The sequence below is a fragment of the Pyrenophora tritici-repentis genome, chromosome 3, assembly GCF_003171515.1.
Source record: "Pyrenophora tritici-repentis strain M4 chromosome 3, whole genome shotgun sequence".
In the NCBI taxonomy this organism is placed as follows: domain Eukaryota; kingdom Fungi; phylum Ascomycota; class Dothideomycetes; order Pleosporales; family Pleosporaceae; genus Pyrenophora; species Pyrenophora tritici-repentis.
In genome coordinates, this window is record NC_089392.1 from 2,976,439 (window position 1) to 2,995,015 (window position 18,577).

The 18,577-nt window shown below is 53.0% G+C and overlaps 5 protein-coding genes across 5 annotated transcripts; 2 read left to right on the forward strand and 3 right to left on the reverse strand.

Annotated features, from left to right (window-relative positions):
- Window positions 1-1,443: 1,443 nt before the first annotated feature.
- PtrM4_085190 (1-phosphatidylinositol-4,5-bisphosphate phosphodiesterase 1) lies at window positions 1,444-4,782 on the reverse strand (the record flags this gene model as incomplete). The annotated part of the gene is made up of 1 exon (XM_001940207.2): window positions 1,444-4,782. The coding sequence occupies one exon, from the start codon at window positions 4,780-4,782 to the stop codon at window positions 1,444-1,446; it is 3,339 nt and encodes a 1,112-aa protein (XP_001940242.2).
- Window positions 4,783-5,660: 878 nt separating this feature from the next.
- Window positions 5,661-6,047, forward strand: PtrM4_085200 (uncharacterized protein; the record flags this gene model as incomplete). Its single annotated transcript, XM_001940206.2, has 1 exon — window positions 5,661-6,047. The coding sequence occupies one exon, from the start codon at window positions 5,661-5,663 to the stop codon at window positions 6,045-6,047; it is 387 nt and encodes a 128-aa protein (XP_001940241.2).
- Window positions 6,048-7,682: 1,635 nt separating this feature from the next.
- Window positions 7,683-9,932, reverse strand: PtrM4_085210 (uncharacterized protein; the record flags this gene model as incomplete). Its single annotated transcript, XM_001940205.1, has 1 exon — window positions 7,683-9,932. One exon carries the CDS (start codon window positions 9,930-9,932, stop codon window positions 7,683-7,685), a length of 2,250 nt encoding a protein of 749 aa, XP_001940240.1.
- A 2,310-nt stretch (window positions 9,933-12,242) lies between these two features.
- Window positions 12,243-13,629, forward strand: PtrM4_085220 (Hydrolase-6 multi-domain protein; the record flags this gene model as incomplete). Its single annotated transcript, XM_001940204.1, has 3 exons — window positions 12,243-12,498; window positions 12,549-12,861; window positions 12,915-13,629. 3 exons carry the CDS (start codon window positions 12,243-12,245, stop codon window positions 13,627-13,629), a joined length of 1,284 nt encoding a protein of 427 aa, XP_001940239.1.
- A 2,854-nt stretch (window positions 13,630-16,483) lies between these two features.
- Window positions 16,484-18,355, reverse strand: PtrM4_085230 (SufI, putative multicopper oxidase; the record flags this gene model as incomplete). Its single annotated transcript, XM_001940202.2, has 7 exons — window positions 16,484-16,688; window positions 16,737-17,418; window positions 17,470-17,549; window positions 17,599-17,807; window positions 17,876-18,045; window positions 18,098-18,255; window positions 18,309-18,355. The coding sequence occupies 7 exons, from the start codon at window positions 18,353-18,355 to the stop codon at window positions 16,484-16,486; spliced, it is 1,551 nt and encodes a 516-aa protein (XP_001940237.2).
- Between the last annotated feature and the right edge of the window lie 222 nt (window positions 18,356-18,577).

Below are 18,577 nucleotides of genomic sequence, written 5' to 3' on the forward strand. Positions count from 1 at the left end.
AAAGAAGACTAAGAGAGACTTTACTTGGGTAGGAATGTTTCACACTAGAGCCCAGCTTGCTTACCACATGATTGATGTTCTTTGCGGCTCCGAGACGAAAATGGGGTTGGGCAGGTTTACATGTTGCAAGGCGCTTGCTTGGGTATGGGCGGCGCACCGCGTTCGTTAGCTCTGCATGTATGCGACGGCTGTTTTCCTTTCGTAGCATGGATTGTTGGAGGGGGGTTCCATGCAGCTTTCCGGCGCAAAGGAACTGACGTACTATCTGTCTGTTCACTTGGGAGATGTCAGGTCATCACAGACAGAACACAGCAACAAAGGAAGCGTTGGAGACAGTAATTTGAATGTCAAAATTAAAACTTCGACTTGACGCATCGCTGCGCGGAAGCTTATGGTATCATTTCTAAATGTTGAGTGGTATCTTCCTGATTGTGTGATTGTGTCCCCCGCCTTGTGATGATCCCATGCAATGCCACGCCGATGATGACCCCATCCGTATTTCCCAAGCCACAAAAGAAGGCAACATTGGCCGATGCACCCATTTCCTTGCAAGCAAACGAAAAATGCCCGGCCCGGCCCATGTAAACGATTTAGAAAAGAAGCCCCCAAACCATGTCCTGCATCGAAGCTAACATTGGCCTACAGCCTATCGCATCCCAACAAGCACAGGTCCATTGGGATGCGATGAGAAAGGTAAGTTGAGAGAAAAAGAAAGGAAAAAATAAAAACAAGATCAGCACCGCACCACCAAAGTCCCGCACGACGGGGCCGAATGAACTACGCAAATGCTTATTTGTCGTAAAGTCGTAAAGCTGCCAACAGAGGAAACAAAACAAGATGTTGGAAAAAAAAGGTCTGTACAGGGTAGTGCTCGAGCAACGAAGCTCCATGAGGAACAAAGCAAGTCTATAGGATATCGCCAAAATGCAGTGAAATAAGGTTGCTCGCCGGCAAACCCTGTAGAATCCCCATAGTGTTGCTGCGCCGATGACCGATCTGAAAACAAAGTGTTGGTCAAGAAAGGGTATATGCTAGAATGGAAGGAAAGAAAATGAAGCGATCGACGTCCAGTAGGACGATAATCTGGGATAACTTTTATGAGCTAGGCGCCGAGACCGCGATGGGTCCCATGTCAGGCACTGTTGTTCGATGGATTCTCGATAGCCGTCGGAAGGAAGCGCTCTATGCAGAGTCGTTGCGTAATGTTTCAGTCTCCGATCCGCGGTTCGCATTTGTTGGTGGTAGGGAACGGAATTAAAGGCCGTATCCCTGGCTGTGCCGCAAGGCCAGCCCGAAAGCAAGGAACCCAAACGCCGTAGGTTACCAATACAAGTCGCTGTAGAAAATGATGGTGTATGGTACAAATGCAGCTGACAGAACTTGCCGAACGGCCGCGTGGCGGCGTCGTCAGCTGGAAGAGTGGCGTCATCCTACAAGCTTTTGCTATCGCTCAAAGGTACTCGAGCGGCTAATTGTGTCAAAGTCGGATTCGCGCGACTCGCTTCCGGTGCGCTGCTGCTCATCTTTGCGTCTTCTGCGCTCACTGGGCGCACGGCTAATCAAGCGCCTGACAAAGTTGCGGCTCGATTTAGCGCTTGTAGGCTCTTGAAGCGGGCTGGCTGGCTCAATGGACGATCCGCAGGAAGCGATGCCTGAAGGTTCGGGTGCATCGACAATGTCTTGCTTCTTGATTTTGCAGAACAGGGTGGAGAACAGGTATTGCTCGCCATTGCTGTCGTAGAGCGGGAGATGGCGGTAACCCTGTTGGATGCTGTTGAGCTTGGCGGTAAAGGTAGCAAGAGGGGCATGGTTGGTTGTGCGTGCATCGAGCGAGTTCCAGACAGTCCAGCGGACGAAGACAAGACTGGGATACCTTGTCGTGACTGTCATATCAATTTCGTTACCAAACTCGGGGTTGTACCCATTGCCCTCGACGATGCGAGTACGCTTGCGCAGAGGGTTGCCGATCCCGGAATGGCCGTTGCGAGCTGACGCATCCTGTCCACCAACACCAGTGGCATTCGCACCCATGTCTTCTGCACAGTACATCTCAAACTCGACATACGGGTTGATGTTAGCTTCCTGGCCTAGACCGCGGGGGCGCGGTAGCTGTTGAGCGGAGATGATCTGCACAGTGAACTTGACTTCCTTCTTGGGTGCCTTCTTGTGGTCGATGTTGGGTGACTCCAGACGGAGCGCGGCAGGCTTGAGGACGTAGCCCGTGCGGTCGTCACCACTCGCAAACATGGCTTCGTTTAGCTGTTGGCCAAGATCGTACGTTTGCCAGTTCAGAGCAGCCATCTGAACACCGCGACGCCAGCACTTGAGAGGATCAAAGTTTGACGAGTTGATGCGGAAAGCGTGAGGGTATACACGCATGAGGCACCGCATGTTGTGTTCCTCAAGCAGGTGCTTTTCGCGAGCTCCAGGCTTGGTAAGCTTATCGAAAGCTCGCTCGTTGATCGAGAAGACGTGGTTGTAAGTGTTTGCACTTGCACTAGCGAAGTCGGTGAACTTGACTCCTTTAGTGTATACACCGAGATTGCCAAGCTCCCTTGTAATGTTACTAGTCTTGTTCTTCTTCGGCTTGCGTCGGTCATCTGCAAGCTCGGTGGTTTCAGCGGTAGTCACATTTGGGCTGTCGCTGTCTTCAGCTGAGCTAACAACGGCCGAAGTGGGCAGCGTGTTGTTTGAAGTTCGCGGTGTCGCCCAAAACGTAGCGGCTCGCTCTGGCGGGCTAAACGAAGAGGGACTGGAAAGAAGAGGCGAGTTCGGAATAAGGTTGTCGTTCAGATGCACTGGTCGGGACCAGGGAGAGCTGTAGCTGCGCTGTCTTCGGGACGTGATTTCGCCCACGAGAGCCCTGGTATCAAAGTCTTCACCAGCTGCGGCCTTGACTTTGATCAGAATTCGATGCTTCAGTTCCTCGGGGCTAGGAAGCGACTGTGACTCAAAGTCCAATGGCTGAAGAACCAGCTTGTCGCCGAATTCTTGGATCATGATCTTGGCCATGGCGGATTGCTGGATCGCGGAGCAGTGCACTTCAAGCGAAAGAATGACCGGGTAGGGCGACTCTGTAAAGGCGTATTTGTTGATGACCTTGATGGTGTCCTGGAACAGGATGCTCTTGGTCAAGGTGCGGCCGTGCATCACAACGGGGATGTTGTCAGCGCCGTCCCAGCAGTCAATCTCGAGGCACCGGCAACCCTTCTGAAGCGCGGTAATGTAGGCCTCAGTGCTTGACTCGCCTGCGACTTGTCGACCAAGAAGGTATGTGTTGTGAGAGCTGGAGATGTAGTACTCGTTCAAGGGTCGGTTCAGCTCTTGCTTCTTACCGACCGACCTGAGGGGGTGGTTGGCAGCAGATGTGAGGTATGTCTGGAAGCCAGGGAAGTTCATCGACAATGGTAGTGGGACTTCACCGCCTTCGGTTGGCGTGGCAGTCGCCCTTGGCCTTGTAGCGCGGGCAAACTTTTCAAAGGTGGCCGTCCAGTAGTCGAGATCTGTGTTGACATCGATGCCTTGCTCTTTCTGCAGGAAGGAGAAGAAGGTGACCTTGTCCATTTCAATCTTGGATCCTGAGGTGTAAGACTTGTAGATCATCTTGATATCCTTGCGCTCCTTTAGGCGTCGGACAAAGGACAGAAACTGGGATTGGTTAAGTTTTCCGGCGTCCAGAGTATCGGCCTTTTGGAAATAGGCGCGGAGTGTCGCTTCGGTGCAGTTGATGTGCAAGCTGCGGCACAACTCAACAGTGCTAGGGAAGTCGAGAGATTCTTCACTCTCGCCTCGCTTCTTCATGGCACGTTGCCAGACGAGCTTAGCGCTCTTGTCAGCAAAGCCAAGGAGGCCGGCCATGAGGTCAATGCGGTTGCGTGATACTGACTCGAGCGTCTGGGTCCACATGTTGAAGATGCCGACGTCAGGTGCAATCAAGTGCATAGTCCTTATGCGGCCTTTAGAGCGTGTGGTATCGGTGTAGACGATGGTAAACCAGTAGGGCGCCCAGTTCTCCGAGAGACCACACTCCTCGCGGTAGTGCTTGGCCTCTGGACCTGAGCGGATCTCCTTTACATCATCAATGTAAAAGGCCTTGGAGGGTCTTGAGGGGTCCCAGAAGACCTTTGCGGATTCAAGGTCAAGGCGTAGGTTGATTTCCTTCTTCTCTTTCTTGGTAATCTTCCTTAGGACGGTTCCTTGTTCCAGGCGGGCGTTGCGTACGGGGGCGACGACGGCGGCGTCTGGGATTGAGCTGATGCTGGGGGTCGAGTTGGAGATGCCAAGGCCAAGGCAGGGCTCAAAGGGATCTTCAATGGCCTCTTCCTCCTCAAAGGCGTCAAAGTCGGAGAGGGGGGCTTCGGCGTCGGCGGCAGTCCTGCTGTCGCTGCGACGGCGCATAATGACGGGACCAGAGCTCTTGTCGCGCTGTGTGTTTGCGTTGCCGCGACGGAAGCGGTTGGGGATACCTTGTGCGCCACGGCTCACTCGTCGAATCAGGCCAGGGCCCTTTCCGAGAGCTTCGGCCATGGCCGAAGGCGACGAGGTGGGAGCTGGTGAGGCGACGGGGGGCGGTAGTAGCGACTCGGGAAGGGTGTAGGAGGGAATGGCAGGCAACGAGGATGAGACGGGGACGATGCCTTCGGGGGTGGATTGGAGGGAGCCATTGTAGTAGGAAGCAGTCAGAGCCGGACTGGCACGGGCTGGGATGGTGATGGCGCGGTGGAAGGAGGGCGAAGGTGAAGGCATGCGCGGTCGCGCATACGAGTCGTGGAGTAACGACATGTTTGGTGACAGGCAAGGCGGAGCTTCGGGTCGTGTGTGCTAGTACTTCTTCATGGCGTGGGTGGTGATGACGGGGAAGGAGCGTGTTGGAGGGCGGGCGCCACTCTATAATAAAAGCAGACAGGATCAACAGCCTGCTGGGTCCTGGAGGTGTCGCTCAGGCTAAGAGCTGGTTCGCATCGTGAGACTGACGGAATGAAAGCGGCTATGACGGACTGGGAGTTTGAAGCGCGCGCTGCGCGAAATGCAGACGCAGGTCAGCTGGGATTACCGTCTCGTTGACTTGCATGCAAGACGCATGGGTAATTTAGGATGGAGCTGGATGTCCTTCGGAGCAGTCGTGGGGGTTGGCAAGCGATTGGGCAGACTGGGGCGGGCCCGTATAAGCAGGCTCAGTGGGTGCGGTAGTATGCGGTATGCAGTCTGCAGTCTGCAGTCTGCGGTATGCGGAATATGCGGTCGTGTGCGGACAAGGCCTTCAGCTGGAGGGCGAATGCTTGGACTTGGTGCGTGTTTTGGCCGTAGTAGTAGTCTAGTCGGCAAACGTTGTTGTTGTTGTTGGGTATGATTGTGATTTGATGTGGTGCGGAATGGCCTGAGGAGGGAGAAGGGTAGTATATGGGCAACGGTGACGCTTGGCGGCCTCTTAATCCAGGAACAGACAAGCCGCACACCGAATTTTCAGCTAAATCTTACAACCACACGCCTCTACCTGGGACTCCTGGTCGCTCGGGCTCACGGCCGCCTCGACGCAATTCGGGCTCCGAGGGGCCTTCCCTGTTTGTCTCCTGTACTAGCGTTCCTCAGTGCGCGCCGCGACACTGGTTAGGGCCCCACCGAGCAACGGTGTCTTGTATGACGCAGCCGGCTCCTATAGCATGGGGCCCGCCAATCATGACCTCTTCGCACCCACATCGCTGCAAGTCACAATTCGCTGCTACATGCACTCTGTCCAGCGACAGCGACAACGACAGCGTGCAGCAGAGGTGGTGATCAAGGACGGTGTCGGCGTCGAAAGCGACATGCACTGCCCTGCCGGGTCCCGTGGTCAGGCAACGACCAAGTCGCACCACCAGCACGCAGTATTACAGCATTTCCAACAAGCGCGACACGGTATTGTCAAAGTTTGCCGTGACATCCGGCCAACGGCCCTGATGCTGTTCGTTGTGCGCTGGCCCTGCTGCGAAACGATGACTCCCCAGCGCATGCCCGTCGCAATGAGTCGCTCTCGAGCAATGGGCAATATCCAAGGTTCTGCCCAGTAACGCCGACGCTCAACCTTAACAGCGAGGATCAATTGGTAATTGCCGCCTACGGCCGATGCGCAACCAGAGCAGACGATGATAGCAGTGCACGCGATGGCGAATTGTGGTCCGCCCAGTGCCCAACAGTACCGCTGACTGGCTCTGTCAACAACGATACGGTGAGTGCTGGTAACACGAAAGCAGCAAGCAGGCTGAGTAGCAAGTAGCGGTCATGGCTACCGTCCATGACTATGACTATCAAACAAAGCGTCCATCCACTCGCAGACGCCGCATGTGTGGCTGCCCTCGAGCTTCCTACACGTGGCGCGCGGGAAAGTTGAAACAAAGTGCGAAGCCGGCACTACGGTACGATCATCATTAGACGGTTGCTGACGGCGCAAGAGCAAGGTCAGGGATCCGCAACTATGCCCGTCCAAGCCCAAGTTTCCCTCGCCTTGGCTGCTTCACAATTATAGCACGTCCCGCACATGCTCCAACAACTGTGAGTCGCCATGGCGCGACACACTGCGGTACGGCTAATGCTCACATCCGCAATGCTCTGCCCTGCCACCAAACCCACGTCGTCCGAGCGTCGTGTGATTTGCCCTGGACACCGTGGGCAATCTTCTGGAAGCACTGCGACGCACTGAGCCGGCAAGCCCTGCAAGCCCTGCGAGCAAGCAAAGCACTATGCCCCTGAGCTCCGACGCCCACGCGCCAATCAGCCCACCGCGCCCCCGCACCGCAACGCTGTCGTGCCGCCTTGCTGGACTTTTCCACTTTTCCCTCCTCATCCCGAGCCTGTCCATGTGACCTGGTGGCGGTGTGATGCCTTTGTCTTCATCCTCGAATCCTGTCCAATCGCTTCTTTGACCAACATCGTCCTTCTCCAGCACATAGCTCTCGTGCCTTCAAAGCCTTGCTCGTGCCTCGTAAATTACCCAATTGCACATGTATGTATTCGGACCTTGGGCGCCAGCGACCGCTAACCAGCAATCACTGCCGTCCGCTAAAGCAAGGATGCCCGGCACTGTCTTGTCACAACTGTTGGCTCAATCCATAGGGCTCCCCCAGGAATATTCCGTGCACGCAGCTATGCCTGCTCTGAGCCCCCTTCGAAACATTCGCAACTGATGACATGCATAGCGGTAAAGGTGCGCCGCATTAAGTATCGCCGTTCGCATTGCACCGTGTCAAGGCATATTACCTCCGCATATTTGTGTCACCGTTACTGTGTAGCCTCCCGCTTTGACCACGTCCATCACTACTGGGAGCTGCACCACTGCCAAACAGGTGAGTCACGGGCGATAAGATTCCTACCTAGGTATTCTGCATATCCTTTCTGAACGTGCTTTCCCAATGTGACACAACTGCTCTTCTCAAACGAGCGCCGCCAAGAGACCAAGAGAACCACCAGCCTCACCACCACACTACATCCGCTGAGGACTTCACATCCCAGCATCATCCCACTCCCGTAGATTATACTAACCTACCAACATAGCACCACCACCACCACCACTATACACACAGGCCCTACTGATTCCCAGTCATTTGACACATGCAAGGCCTAGGAGTGGATTAAGCTTGTGGAGCTACAGTCTAAACACTCCCGTCTTCCCTTTGAAACGGCCGCCAGGCGTGCACCTATCACGCTCATCACCGTTTGTTAGGATCAACAATGTCAAGGACCTCGTCATCGGTGGCCGGGGTATCGTAGAATGAACAAGACCCTCTGAAATTTCGGATCACGTTGTGCCCGCCTGAGCTCGTTGTATCTGGTGGGTAACAGGGTGCCCGTGCACGTGTGAGCCGCTCTAGCGTACTGCGGGACGTTGTGGTGGTATCCACGACCCTGGAAGAGACGAGATCGTAGGATGCGTTGTTTACCAGAGCTGCATGTGTTGCCGACCGCCTTTCGAACGCCTTGGCCTCAGTCTCTGCGGGTCCCTGCTCGCCGCTGCTCAATTCGATGCGGCTGTGGAAGGCCGGTGAGCGTGCGTTGCGGAACCTCGGTGGCGCAGGCGGTGCTTGCTTCTGTGCGTTGTGCCTCATGTAAGAAGCGAATCGGACTTCCGTATTGGCCGGTCGAGGGCTGGCAGTGCTGACAGCCCTAGAATGTCGGAGGTACATTGAAGAGGCATCCTCTGAGTAATCCACCAAGTTTCCACCCGCAGCATCATGTGCCGATTGTACAGTTGACTGGTCGTCACTCCCAAAGACAAACGTTCGCCAATTCAGCCCATCATTATCCAAGGTTTGAAGAATCGTCTGATTTTGTATCCCTTGGCAATTGGCATCCATGTCGATGCGTCTTCCGACTCCCCGCTTCAGAGAAGGCAAAGAGGCGGAAATTGAGGACGGACTAGCGCGACTTCCATCGCCTCGACTGGCAGTGGCGTACTGTGACCAATTCGCTGCAGCTTCACTATCATTCCTGGCTGTGGAGATAGCCTGCAAAGTGATGTTTCCGGGCTGTGTGGCTGTATCAGAGTGGCTTGATGTTCCATCAAAAATGGCGAGGTACCTTTTCCAGGGTTCTTCATCGACGATTACGAATATGGCCGAAGCCTCTTCAGCACATGATTGCTCCATCTCAATATTGGCCTGATGCATATGCTCTGTTCGGGACATGGGTGCCAAGTCTGATTCGTCAAAGGTTTGCGTTTCACCGATCTCGTGGTTGCCGGGCGCGATACGAGTACGGCCACCTGCAGGGCCCCCGAAGACGAGACGCAAAGGACGCGCATCACCATGACCATAGTGCGTGAGTCGATAACCAGGCGTAGAGTTCTCGACTGATTTAGGTTCCACTGCAGCATGCTGAGCATGCAGCTCGAGCGGGTTGCAAGCGAGCATTCCTTGCTCAGAAGCATCTCGACCTGGAGGACGTCCATGGTGCCAACCAATGTGGCAGTACTGAGCATTCTCACCGGTCAATGGTGCAAGGGGACTGTGAATAATCTGCTCGGAAGCATCACATGCTGCATGAAGCTGAAGGTTGACCGGTGATGCAGTATCCAGCTTCTCTGGGTGTTGCAGTGCAGGTGGGCTTTCTTGGTCGAAGAGCATAGGGTCTGACGAAGCATGAGATTGCGCATGCTCGTCCGCTTGGGTAGAGTAAGTGTTCTTCAATGCATCTGCGCCGATTCGGATTTTGATGTCCTCGTCTTTGCCGTGCATGGCACCACCACCAAAGGGCCTGACAAAGGCCTCGCCCACAGCATGAGGCTGTCCTCCACCGAAGTCGTCATCTTGTCTTCTTCTTGGAATAGCACAGTGGCTTCTTGATTTTCTCCTACGTTTACCGATCTTATCGTCCTCGTTTGATAGGAATCGTAGGCTGACTGGTTTAGACGGATCGATGCCGACCCAGTCTTGCTGTGCCAGAAGTCTCTTCCTCTTTTCCTCGAGTAGTTGGACCTCGGGATTAGCCCTTGTAGTCTTGCGTTTCCTGCCACGAAAACCTGTCTGGTCATTGTCTTCCTTCACGTGACCTGGACGACCATATAGCAGTTCGTCACGACGGACCTTTTTAGTACCCTGTGAGTCATGTGACCAAGCAGGAGGCCTATCGATGGAACGTTCAAGAGATAGTCCATGGGGTGGCCCTCGAGAGTGTCCCATAGTGGAACACGCGCCGTTTGGCGTAAGGTCTGGTACCATTCTCCCACTTCTGTGCCTCGCTGAATGACCAGTGTGTCGGACCGAACCAGTGCCAAACGAAGATATCCCTAAGAGTCCAGGATCCTCGCTTTCGCGCAGATAGTCCGGGTAAAAGGGCGCAATAGGCGAGTTAGTCGCATTGTGAAGGTGGGTTCGCGCTTTTGCGAAGTACGCTCTCTGTTGCTGCAGGACGCCTGAGTTAGCTTTCTTGGTGCGCTGCAATGAACCTCCCGTCCAGTTCATGGTCGCGGCCTAAGAGGTGCTATGGGAGGTGGGCAGGATTCCACGTAGGCGCCTGGTCTTTGTGGAAGCTGGTCCTCGTGCCTGCCTGCCCATCACAATCAGCTCCTTCCCCATCCCCTTCAACATCAGCACACGCACTTTGTATTTTGCACTGCCTACCTACACATCTTCCTCGGGAGGTTCTGCTTAGGCATCACGCGCAATACGTGCCCGGATATGGCGTGCCGGTCGCAAACCAACCACGAATGAAGGGGCCCACCCACCCTCTTCAGCTTGATCGGCATCTGCGTATCTCCCCTCCGCAAAAATAGTGGAGCGCCGTAGATGAACCGAGTCCCTGCGACGGGAACCCCAGGACGTTGAAAATCTTTCACGTTCACGTTCGTAGTGAAGGGGGCGGAAGCAGGGACCGGATGGGCGTGGCGCCGCCATTGCAACGTCAGACACGTGTAGCAACATGTGCGCCGAGTCTTCTATCTGTGTAGTACCGAGGTCGCCCGCAGTTGAAACACTGGAACCACACCTGGGGAAAACGTGGAGACGTGGAGAATACTGGGTTGACAATCAGAGGTCGACTCTGTCCCCGGATCGCCACGCCGAACTCCTTTCATCCGTCTCTTTGCAATCAAAAGCAATCCACTCGGTTGCAACAAGGGCGCTCGATACATGCCATGGCACTACCTTCTCGGCACCATTATCGGATCACTGCTCCATGCAGCGCGGATTCCCGTCTTCCACGGGGTTGCGGCATGGGGAAGCGCCTCTCGCATATAACGCCTGACTTGAGTCGTTGCCAGGCGTATTCTCCCAAAGCGGTAGTGGTGTTGCAAGCACCCATATGCCTCAGTGCCTCTCTCACTATGGCAGTTTCATGGTCGTTTGCAGGCTGTGGGAAAGTAGGTGCAGTCGCAGATATTGTAAATACGTTACACCTACTCAACCTGGCGGCCTGGTCAGGCCCTGAGAGCTGAGCGCATACCTGCTGCCGCAGTCGATTCCATACCAGCTCGGTAAGTTGCGGTGTATCTCCATGTACAGTTACGTCAAGCGTGAAGTGTTACAGGCTGTGACTCTTGTTGTGGATACTCCTTCTGCTGGCGACCCACTGCATGTACGCTGGATACTACATATGGCTCATCGCATGCGCCTATTGTACTCGGGCAGCATGTGAAAAACAGTGACAAAAATAGTGCCCAGGCTATTACACATACAGGCAATTGCTGGGTGAGTATGCTTTTTAAACGCAGCTGCTTGATGAAACGTGCCGGCTCCCAAATACGAGCGTCTTCGCCAAAAGGGTTGGCACGTCTGCCGAGATAGCCTATGTTTGAGCCTCAAGTTGCCTCATCCAGTTCCCGAAGCTTGGCGAGAACGACCGCCGACTTGTTCTCGCCGGCGACTAGGGACAATCGATCCGCGCTCATGCTAAACTGCACACATCGGGTCATATTCAAGGTTACCCTCAAGGCTGCCCTGAGTCCCTGAGGCTCTTCATTTGCGGACAAGGCAAGCCGATGGTGATGACCACTCTTGAGGCGCAGCGGCCATATGCAAGCTAATCATCGCTGACATCATAGCGCCGAAGTTCCTCAAAATTCTGCAACACCGTTCCACACGAACATCATCAACCGCGGCCGTCTACCACATGGCGCGCATAGCACGGCAAGAATCCGAAACGGCCTGGTATGCACGAGGTCCTGAGCCGCGGCCGCATACCCACTGTTATGGCAACCTGCCTGGGCGTGCTTATCGAGTGGCCATCGAGAAACATGCCACAATCTCGTGCTTGTTGAAAGCGCACGCTTAGGCACAGCCTACCGCTATCCAACTCCCATGTCGCAAGGCGGCGTCCCTTGCTCTGATTGTGACGGATGACGACATCGAACTACGCAATTCCATCCAACAGAATCCTGAGCGATAGGCGCTCTACTCAGGGTCTTGCATTGGGACGTAGACGTGCAGAGTCTTGCCGCTAGAGTTGCCATCATATGGCTAAAGTGCATGTTAGCAAGAGATAGCCCTCGTTCCTTGAATATAAAATATCTCTGTATTCTTCGCAAAAACTTACTCATCCATCAATATACCCACCTCCGCATATCCACATACCCACATATCCACAGTTCTCTCCACCTGATTGAGGGGTTTTCTGGAGAACCAAACTCTCTGCCGGGCTCGACTGCTATAAAGGCCATTAATCTTCCCACGTTTTCTACCTCCAAGCCCACAAAGCAACAGACTTGTCCACTTGCCACGAGTGAACACTGCTCAAACTCTTCGCTTTGCACTATCACTGTCCTATCAACTTTCACCATGTCGACAGCTTCTCTTGCAATCCCTTCCACAGGGAGTCGCTTCGTGCGTCGCCTCTCATCCACCGAAGCCACCCGCGAGAACATCAAGATGGGTCCAACCGTCGTCGTTCCCCCTCAACATCTCATGGCCCCATCAAACGCAGCGGAAGTTGCCAGCGGCTTCGAGACGGCTAGACGTCATCTTGAGACCCCTGGATCACCTGGCTACACACCTCCCGAGACTTCAGTTACCGACAAATACGCATTTGCTTTCGGTAAGCTAGCGGAAACACTCTCTGACATGGCCCATTCTAATATGCCACAGATATCGACGGTGTCCTCATCCGAGGTGGTCGTCCAATCCCGGAAGCCATCGAGGCTATGAAGATACTCAACGGCGAGAACGAATATGGTATCCAAGTACCGTACATATTCGTAACCAACGGTGGTGGCAAGACTGAAGCCGAGCGCTGCGTTCAGCTCAGCAAGCAGTTGGAGATGGAAGTCTCGCCGGGACAATTCATCTGCGGTCACACTCCCATGAGGGAGATGGCAGAAAAGTACAACACCGTTCTCGTCGTCGGTGGTGAGGGCGAGAAATGCCGTATTGTCGCCGAAGGTTACGGCTTCAAGGATGTGTAAGTTTACTTTGCCATGCGCTCGCACAGACAGACACTAACAATGTTCTTAGCGTCACTCCTGGAGACATCATCAAGGACAACCAGGACACTACGCCGTTCCGCAAACTTACAGAGGAGGAGTATAAGAACTCGCGAACCCGAAATTTTGCCGAGGTCGAAATTGAGGCCATCTTCGTCTTCGCCGACTCCCGCGATTGGGCTTCAGACCAACAGATCATTCTGGACCTGCTCATGTCAAAGAAGGGTCGTCTTGGCACTAGGTCAGCCAACTATGACGAGGGTCCACCAGTCTTCTTCTCACACAACGACGTCGTCTGGAGTGCTTCACACGACCTTACTCGCATTGGTATGGGTGCTCTCCGCGTCTCTCTCGAAGCTATGTTCAAGGCCGTCACCGGTCGCAACCTTGAGACAACCGCCTTTGGTAAACCTCAGATCGGCACCTTCCAATTCGCTACTCGTCTCCTCAAGGAGTGGCGCAAAGAAACTCATGGCATCGACGCGGCTCCTTCAACTGTCTACTTCGTTGGTGACACACCCGAGTCCGACATCAGGGGTACCAATGAGTACAACGAGCACACCAAGGACGCCAACTGGTATTCGATCCTCGTCAAGACCGGTGTCTTCCAAGACGGCACCCAGCCCCGCTTCGAGCCCAAAGCTATTGTCAACACCGTTCTCGATGCTGTCAAGCATGGCATGGAGCGCGAGTACAAGAAGGCTCTCAAGGAGAGTATGATTGCCACTGGTGTGCTTGAGGACTAGGCTGGCTGTTTTCGCTTCTTCGTTTCTTCTCTAGTTTCTTTTTGCATAGCACTGGCGCATGGGTAGTACCTCGTTTGATTTTCTTTCAAGTGCGGCGGTTGCTGCTGTAGATCATAGCTTCTACAAACGTAGATACACTGCACACTTATGATATACCATACTGGCATTATATGCCACGTCATTTCAATCGATCGTATGACATCTCTCACAGCTCGCTCCCTATCACTGCAGTTGCTGCCCTCGTGCTTATCCATATGCCCCTATCGGCGGTATCAACCCCACGTGACAACCCTCCACAGCAACCTGACGTACCAGCGCCCTTGCACATAGCAACGGCAAGTCGATCCGGCCATACTCTCCGGTTGCACCTGCCCCTCGATTCAACCGCTACCCCCGAGGTAAATACCGCAGAATGTCGATCTCCATTGCATTCGTGCATGCGCGTGACAACGGCCGCGTTACCCGGAACCTTCCATACAACACAACAGCACCAACACCAGCAACCCAGTTTCTTTCTACGCCGCAAAAAGCTTAATCGGGAACCAAAAGTGTCTGTCCAATCGGCCCGAGGTTTGCTGCTGCTTCAAATTCCGCCGGCTTCTCGTTGGCTCACGGCTCATGACGAGTTACCCACCGCCATAGCCATCTCCCATTGTTCATCATCGACATCAGGCCACTTTTGTTGGTTGTGGGTTTATTGGTAGGTTTAGTTTCGAAATTTGCTTGCCGTGAATATCCTCGCGGCAGATCAAGATTGCGCACTTGAACAAAGCGGACCAGGTAGGGAATAGTTTTAGGTGGGGTTGGTTTTTGTGAGCGTGAGTACTAGTGGTGGGGGATTCACGTCGTTGAACCTTTCCTATGCTGGACATAGCTACGTACAGTACAGTAGCGGACTAGACTAAACGAAACTAAACTACATGAGCAGTAGGCGCAGATGCGTGTTGGTCGGTTCCGCACGACATAAGCGGAAGTTTGTGCAAAAAGAAGGCCACGTTGTATCCCGGTTTACCTTATTCAGAGGCAAGCTTTGGAAAGTCCCATGTGAGTTTGTCTGTCTGTGTGGATCCTGATCAAAAGGCTAATGAAAGGACTGAAAATCTACGTTGTGTTGGTTGTTTCAGATGGATGTGAACCTGACAACGGTCAAGGTCGGCGGGACAACATACGTACGTAGATTACGACGATGCTAATGTTAATGATGACCATAGACGGGAAGAGATAGAATAAGCAAATTACGGGCATCGCAAATCGGGGACTCAGGACGGCAGGAGGGAAGGGGGGACGGGGATCCGTGCCGTAGGGCAAAGATTCCCAATCTTGCGGTCATGTAATTGATCGTGCACGTCGCAAACATGTCGCTGATGTCTCGGACCCGGGAAGAACACAAGCCCGCTAGGTCGACTAGTTCCCAAAAAAAGACACTCGTCGCACGTTAACCTTCGGCGCAGCGTCGCCATAGTTGAAACTCTTGACACGCCTTGTCAAACTACCTAGGTACTTTGAGACTTGGTGCACGAGTCGTCAGCCAACCCTCTTCAGCTCCTCTATATTGCGATGCACGCGACAATTACTCCAAATGCGCGAGTCGGGGGCAGAAGAAGGGTGATGATCCGGGGTCAGGATTACGGGCTTCTCGTCATCACCAGGGTTTCTCCTCGGAAAATTTCTTCTCTCCAGCGCACAGACGGGGAATAACCCTGAGTTTCATTAGACTGGGTGGTATGTGCAACGAGGATAGCTGGTCATACCTGAGGGTCCAAATTGACAGGTGCAAGGGCCCTGGACCCCGTCAATCCTGTCCATCTCTTTCCCGGCTCGTCGAGCGAGGTCGACTTCCGCTTCCCCGCTGTCGCGTTCGTGCTGTGGTGCGGCTTTAACCCAAACCGACTCCGTAATAAAGCCAAACTGGTTCTCCTTAGGAGCTTCCGGACGCGCGAGGAGCTCCGGCTGGGCGCCACGATTGGGCCTTGTTGCATGCGCGTGAGAGGTTCACAGTAGTGAGGGCGTAGATAGTAATAGATGGGGTATCTGAAGCGCCCCAGAGGTCCACAATGGAGTGTAAGAAATATCTTCTATACAGACGTCTTACCTTGGCTGCTGCGCTTTCTCCTGAATGATTGTCGCGCACCATGTGGGCTTCCTGGTCCTTGTCCGACAGTAGTTATTTCTTTCGCTTTTCGCTGACTACTCACCTGCACCTTGCCTATATAGCATACCTTGCTTTCTTAGCGTAGTCTAGCCTACAGGTGCCAAAAGAGGAATGAGGGCTAGACATGGTGTTGGGTTGTTGGAAAGATGAATAATTTTGTGAGACGCCATTCTGTATCCCATAGACCTCTGAAACCACCTCAACCAGATATCCTCTGCTTGGCTGCCCCCTATATGTGCTACAAAGCACTGTATCTGAGCAAAAAAAAGTCTGATACTGAGAGCTCCCAGACGGGGAATCTACAGCTGTTAGTAAGAAGAATCGAATGGAGAGTCTAGAACTGCACTTACCGAACCCCGGCCTCCGGCGTATCGTCCTGAGATGACAAGCCGAAATACTGACCACTATACTATCTGGGATGTGGTTTCCTGTTTGATGAAGTAGAGGAGCCACTATTAATATATAATGAAGTGAGAGAATAGAGACGCAGTTCGACATTGATGAAGTGAGGGAACGGAGACACGGTTGGACATTGATGAAGTGAGAATGGAATATATTGATATATATGTTATTACAAGGTGATAGATAAATACTATTAGTGGGCCGTTGAAGTCTACTTTAATAGCCTGTTACAAACGCCGATATCGATATGTTGACAGACTTGCTGAATGGCCATATGGTCGATTGCTTGAGACCATGAATCTATGAACTGGTCTCCCATTCAGAGGTCTGGTTGTACGCATCTAAACTGTAGAACCAATCTAGCTTCTTGTATATCGCTTCCTCCGTATAGTCTTCTGGGTTGGCATCTTTAGGTCGGAATCGCGGCTCCATGGGGTCAATGAAGATTGTCGAATTGTCGTATCCCCACTTCTCCAATTGCGTAACGTTGAAGGCCACCAACATGCTTTTTTCTTGTTAGCATTAGAATTGAAGAGACAATATGGAAGCTTACTCATGGTCTTCGTGGATGAGGTTGTGACAATGAAACATGTATACACCTTTCCATGGCGCATATCTTGCCACAACCCTGACAACCTCACCCGGAGCGATCCAAATCACGTCCTTCATTCCCGCTGCCTCATATGGCAACACCACATTCCTGCCACCCTCGCGAGACAAGACCTGGAAGTCAACAAGATGAATATGAACAGGATGGGATGCATTGCCCCCTCCGTGTCTGAGTTCCCAGATCTCATCCTCGCCTAGGGTCGGCCTTGTCAGGATACGGTTCTCGATATCCGCCCAGCCCACGCCGTTGATGACCCAATCGCCATCAATACGTGAGAACGTAAAGTTCTTGGTGACAGCCGTTTCCGGTGCGGGCGGAATGTACCGGAGGTTTTCTGGTATTTTACCATTGTTGGTGCAGTCGGTCATTTGGTCGCCAACGATAAAGCGCATGATACGATCCGTTGCCGCGTAGTCGAGGTTTCCGGTCATACCGCACTCGTTAAGCATGGTGATATTCTTGCCCGCATAGCTGGCAAAGTCGACAATGATCTCGTAACGCTCACCATTGGCGATCCCAATGTGATTTGTGTTGACTGGGTGGGAGAAAAGACCTCCGTCGGATGCGATGACATCAAAACCGATAGTCTTGTTGTACTCGTCTTCTTGGAGGGACAGATCGAAAGCTTTTGATGTTAGCAAAATGATCTTCACTACAATGGTACGGCAGAGCATACATCGACTAACGGCACCGTTGAGCAGACGGAAGCGATACTTGCGTGGCTCGACGTTCAAGAAAGGCCAAGGCTGACCGTTGCTATCTGAGAGTTAGTCGTAGAATTGGAAGTGCTATAAGGTTTGCTTACACTTGGAGAACATCACCCCAGAGACCAGTGTGGTTGTGCTCTTCGTCTACGAGAGAGCCATCGGTGGCATATTGCTTCGCGCTCAAGGACAATGGTATATCGTAATCGCCAGCTGGAAGGTTAAGGGCTTGCTCCTCCTCGTCGGTTAAGATATAGAACCCCTCAAGGCCCCTGTATACATTTGTGGCAGTCTGATACTCGGTGTGGTCCTGAAAAACCGTCAACGGATGCTCAAATAGGGTACCTAGATACAATCGGGTGCTAGGGGATGACTAACATGATACCAGATTGTCCGGGCATTCTGCGCGTTGGGATAGTAGTAATCTTTGTACTGGCCGGGTAAAGCATAGTCCGCGGCCCAACCGTCGAAAGGAGCACGGTTGTACTGGCCGTGGACATGGACTGAAGAGTTTGTTGGGCTGTTATTGGTGAATCGTACCACAGCCTCTACAGGATGAGGTCAGCGCTGACTTGCAGGGGCGAATCATCTCAGGCTTACGTCGGCCTTTTTGCATCATAAACGTCGGTCCAGGTTGTATGCCATCATATGTGTATAGGGTAGTAGCAGGGAGATCAGGATACACCTGCTTTTCGATAGCCGTGACTTCGACCTCGTAGTAGTCGATGACGGCACCAGTTTCATTGTTTGTGTAAGTACTATTTCTTGTTAGAGATGAAACGAGCTGCCTTACGTCAGTTTCACTACTCACAATTTCGGTTCTTTCACGGGAGGTATAGGCAAAGGATGATCAAACATCCACTTATATTCCGGGCTTTTCCATTTAGTTGTTTCGTTATTTGGAGGGAGTGTGTCTGGTGGGTAAGGAGCGGCATGTGAGCTTATTACTAAACAGCTAAGCAAAGCAAGTAAATGAGTGACTGTTGAAGGGAACATGTTGAGATGGTATGCCTTTCAGACTGAGGGCATCATCAAGGCATTTCCAAGGCTATAAGAGAAGTTGGAGCAAGACATTGTGTG